This window comes from Otolemur garnettii, unplaced genomic scaffold (genome assembly GCF_000181295.1).
Source record: "Otolemur garnettii isolate 467f Iridium unplaced genomic scaffold, OtoGar3 scaffold00054, whole genome shotgun sequence".
Lineage (NCBI taxonomy): Eukaryota > Metazoa > Chordata > Mammalia > Primates > Galagidae > Otolemur > Otolemur garnettii.
Genome location: NW_003852449.1, coordinates 648,568 through 653,362, shown reverse-complemented (window position 1 = coordinate 653,362; position 4,795 = coordinate 648,568). Strand labels below are relative to the sequence as shown.

The 4,795-nt window shown below is 59.0% G+C and overlaps 1 protein-coding gene across 2 annotated transcripts in view; it reads left to right on the top strand.

Annotated features, from left to right (window-relative positions):
- Positions 1-249: 249 nt before the first annotated feature.
- Positions 250-4,795, top strand: part of TRMT61A (tRNA methyltransferase 61A) — a 6,948-nt gene continuing 2,402 nt past the window's right edge. Inside the window, exons 1-3 of one of the 2 annotated variants that reach the window (XM_023514524.1) lie at positions 250-330; positions 1,021-1,380; positions 3,457-3,723. In XM_023514524.1, coding sequence (XP_023370292.1) covers positions 1,050-1,380; positions 3,457-3,723 — 598 coding nt within the window. In that variant the 5' untranslated portion in view covers positions 250-330; positions 1,021-1,049. Of the gene's footprint in view, positions 331-958; positions 1,381-3,456; positions 3,724-4,795 lie in introns of both variants that reach the window. The other variant, XM_003792117.3, reaches the window with a different exon arrangement.

Genomic DNA, 4,795 nt, shown 5'->3' with positions numbered 1-4,795 from the left:
AGGCCCTTTGTTAATCGTGTGTTCAGAGAAAATCTAAAAGGATTGCAGTAACCTCAGCCGGGGCCGTCGCGGCTGATGGGACAGGAAGACTTATTCTGTCTCCTGACTTCTCTTGCAATGAGCAAGTACACACAAAGGGACTCGGGTCAGGGAAGAAGCCGACCACGGAACGACCTCCGGAGGGCACGCGAAGGGCAGCCGGCGTTCCCAGGATCCCGCGCGCTGCGGGGCTGGGTGCCGCGTGACGTCATCAGCTGGCGCGGGGCCGGAAGTGCTGTGGCCGCTGCTACGCGTCGCTGAAGCACGTGTGGAGTCCTGGGAGCGTCGCGGGTGAGACAACGCGGGGTCCGTGGTGGCAGTGCGTGGGTTCGGGTTGCCCGGGCAGACCCTGCGCTGCCCCTCCTCCCTCGCGTGGCCGCCCCATGCCTCTGCCACCCCGGCCTGGCCTCTTCCTGCCTCTGCACTGGCTGGGCGGCTGTTGCTGTTTACGGCCTGCTCCGTGTCCCCAATTCTTGCTTGGGGAGCCCTTGACTCTCTTGCATACTTCCTCTTCCGACCAGAATCCCGCTTGGGGGAGATTATGGGGACAGGGTTCTGCGGATGAAACCTGGCGTAGAGATGACCTCACAGACCAGTGAGACAGCCCCCAAAAGCCGTTTTCTCTTCTCACATTTGATGAATGGGGGCAAGGCTCCGAATCGGGTCCTGTATGGGAATCCCTGGGTCCGACCTTCGCCATTGCCAAGCCTTACTCTCTTCATCTCTGATTTCACCTCATAGCCCTGTCTCGTCTTAGACCAAGAAAGGCTTCAAGTGTCAGACCTGACTTCAATGCAGGCCTATTGGGCCACCCTGTCAGACTGTGCGGGGGGGGGGGGGGGGGGGCTGAGCTAGCCACACCCCCACATTCCTCACTGCTCAGAATTTGGGCCAACACAGCTTTTTTTCCACACCCCAGGTTCACATTCTACCTCTTGGCCGCCTGGCCTACTGCTCATGCACACACGTACCCTTCCTCAGGTCCCTGGCACTAGCCAGACACCAGCACCATGAGCTTCGTGGCATATGAAGAGCTGATTAAGGAAGGTGACACAGCTATCCTGTCACTGGGTCATGGTGCGATGTTGGCAGTGCGTGTGCAGCGTGGAGCACAGACCCAGACCAGGCATGGTGTTCTGCGGCACTCAGTTGACCTCATTGGCCGTCCCTTTGGCTCCAAGGTGACTTGCGGCCGTGGTGGCTGGGTGTACGTGTTACACCCCACACCTGAGCTCTGGACGCTCAACCTGCCGCACCGCACGCAGATCCTGTACTCCACTGACATTGCTCTTCTCACCATGATGCTGGAACTTCGTCCTGGCTCTGTGGTCTGCGAATCTGGTGAGTTCCTTGGGCCACCTCAGTTCTAACTGAGAAATCAATATGAAGGTGGAGGTCAAAATGACATCCAGGCAGCTCCCAGCCCACCCTTCCTGCAGATAGGCGTGGCTAATCAGTTTCTGTTTTCACAGCTTCCTTTTGGGGGCTGACTGCAGGGAGTGAGGGTGGAGGCAGGGGAGCCTGTTAGGAGGCTGGGGCTGTAATCTGAGAGAGAGGTGTTGGGACTGGACTCAGGTGGCCAAGGAGGAGGTGGTGCCCCAGCAGGATCCTGCCTCCCTTGCAGTGTGGGGCTAGAGTGTTGCTTGGTGCTGACCACAGTGCTGATGGCTAGTTCCTAGTCCCTGTGCTGAGGAGGGCAAGAGAGGTATCCCTTTCTGGAGGGAGTTCAGGGGTACTCCTAGGGGCTCATCGTAGGCAGGGAACCTGCCCCATTATTATCCATGGCCACATTCTCACCTACCACCAATGAATGTGAGCTCCATTGTTGCTGAGCCATGGATCTGTGGTGTGGGTACTACCCTGCCACACACACACACACACAATCACACACACACACACACACAAACACAGATACTGGGGGTGAACTTGACTGAAGTCAAGATGGTTCTAGCCCAAAGTGAGCCCAGATGGTGGCATGTTCTTCATGGGCCAGGGAGCTGTAGGCTATAAAGAGTCCTAGCACTGCTGCTGTTGACTTTCTGAGGGTCCCTGGAGGGTGGGCAGTGGAGAGTGGGATTCAGCCAGCTCCAGCAGCTCCTTGTGCTTCCTGTGGCAAACATGCTGGCCTCTCACAGGCCTCTCTCCACTGGTGTGAAGAGAGATCAGTCAGTCACTCCTCTCCTGGGCTCCTCTGAGGTGCCAGGTTCCCACTCTCCCGGGAGAGCACAGACAGGAAGCCCAGGGGACCAGCTCAGTGGTGCTGACTGCAGTGAAGCTTGTGGGCCTTGGCTGCGTGTTTGAGGGTGACTCAGAGTGGCGTCTCTGCAGGTAGGGAGTCAGGGAGGACTGTCTGAAGAAGAGATGTGAGTTGAAAGGAGAAAGTGCCTAACAAGAGCCCAGGGAGAACTGTGTAAAGGCCCTGAGGTGGGGCCGTGCCATGGGGCTGGAGTGGTGGGTGGGAGAGGAAACAAGGGTGCCCTCAGAGGGTTCCCAGGAGTATGACTCTCCTTCAGTGGGACCGGCCAGGCTGTGCAGAGGGGAGTGTCACCATCTGACCAAGGCCGGAAAGAAAGCCATGGCTGTAGAGGAACAAGATCAAAAGTGACCAGTGTAGTGACTGTCATGAGAGCCCTAGAGAAGAGCTGAGCAGGTGTGGTGGGTAGGTGGGAGGAGGGTCGGCAGGATGTGAGATGGAGGTGTTGAAGGCGCCTCTGTGGAGTCTGGCCAAGCATTGGGTGTCCTCAACTGGCTCTGGCACACCCCGGCAGGGTGCAGATTCAGGCTTGTTGGTGCTGAGCGCCGTTTGAGTGTTGAGGGGGAGGTGGCAAGTGTGCAGTGGGTGCTGTGGTAGAGTCTGGGGTGGAGGCACGTGGCATTGGCAGTCGTCAGGCAGCTGGCGTTAGAAGCTGTGGGGTGGGGGCCATAGGCTCAGGTCTGAGTCTTGCAAAACAGGAAGTCGAAGCTAAGGTGGGAAATGGGGAAGGGTCCTGTGAGATGGGGGCAGAGTATGGTCTGTATGATGGGGATGGGCTGCCTTACGGGGGAGGCACTTTCTGGGAGGCAATGGGATGAGGGATGGGACAGACCCAGCTTCATTGTCCCTTTGGGGAAGACTTGCTGTGAGGCCCCTAGCCGGGCTTCCCCTCAGCCCCTTTACATGCTGCACCAGGCTGGGATTGGGTGGGTGGCTTTTGTCCTGCCCTTCCCGGGAGCCTGGATGCAGCCTCAGCCTCCCCAGCCCAGGGCTTGGGACAGCTAGGGCCACAGGTGGCCCAAGGACTGATACCTATATATGGCCTGGGGTCAGCTGCCCTCCCAGGTCCTTTGCAGGTCTCTCCAGGGTAGGGAGGGGTTTGCTTCCTGGGTGGCTGTGGTCCCTGAGCAGTCCGCCTGATGCCTGCCTGTCTCATTCTGTAGGCACCGGCAGTGGCTCTGTGTCCCACGCCATCATCCGCACCATTGCTCCCACGGGCCACCTGCACACAGTAGAGTTCCATCAGCAGCGGGCAGAGAAGGCTCGGGAGGAGTTCCAGGAGCATCGAGTGGGCCGCTGGGTTACCGTGCACACCCAGGATGTGTGCCGCAGTGGCTTCGGTGTGAACCATGAGGCAGATGCCGTCTTCCTGGACATCCCGTCACCTTGGGAGGCTGTGGGCCATGCCTGGGATGCCCTCAAGGTTGAAGGTGTGTGGGGGTTCCAGAAGGATCCAGCCCTAGGGGCTTGGGGCTTGGCTACAGAGAAGTTCTGAGGCTTCCTGGCTACACGGCAGAATGGCCAGGCCTGGCCAGGGCCCCTTTGTGGCCTGTGGTGAGGAATGGTTGGGTTGGCTAGGGAGGTAGGGTTAGGGGGATGGGGCTGGCCTGGCCTGCTTCTAGCTCTGCTGTGGTCCCTGCTAACTAAGGCAGGAGGGGTCTGAGGTCCCTGGGGAATGTGCCCCCCTCCCCCCCCCCAGTGCAGAGTGCAAAGTAGGCCCAGGGCAGAGGTTGGAGGGCATGGGCAGCCGCTGTCCCCAGCTGTTTCCTGCAGTCTCCTCCTCCCCCCCAGCTCACAGCCCAGGGAGCCAGCCCCTTTTAGGGAAGATGCTGGGAGTGGGGGTGGAGCAGCCTGTGGAAGGTCGGGCCCCAAGCCAGGGAGGCGCTCCTGAGGCACAGGGTTTTTCCTTTTCTGGAGAAGGAGCAGGCCGATGGGGAGGGCTCCTCCCAGCTGAGAGTTGCAGTGTGGGGGGGAGGCAGGATGAGGGCCCTGGGGAGGGCCAAGGCCTGGCTTAGATAGCAAGGCAGTGACTGGGGGGTCCCTGACTGCTGGCTTAGGCTCTGCTGGACTCTGCTGAGGCGGCCTTGGCCTGAGGAAGGGACAGCCACTGGAGTCCCCACACCTACACCCCCTGCAGCTTTGCCTCTGTATACGTGTGGGTTCTAGCTTTCTGGGGACCCTGGTGGGTTCAGGGCCTGAACCCCTGCAGAATCCCACTCGGCCTCCCTCCTGCTGCAGTGACTCTTGCTCAGTGGCTCCAGGGGATGCATCCATCTGTTGTTTCCTTCTTATGTCCCTGTAAACTCTCCTCTGGGCCCTTTTCCTGGATCTGATTCCAGAGGGTTCTGACTTATCCTGGCCTGGTGTTTTCTTTTCTTTCTTTCTTTCTTTTTTTTTTTTTTTTTGAGACAGAGTCTTACTTTCTTGCCCCTGGTAAAGTGCTGTGGCGTCATAGCTCACAGCAAGCTCAAACTCAGGCTCAAGTGATCCTCTTGCCTCAGC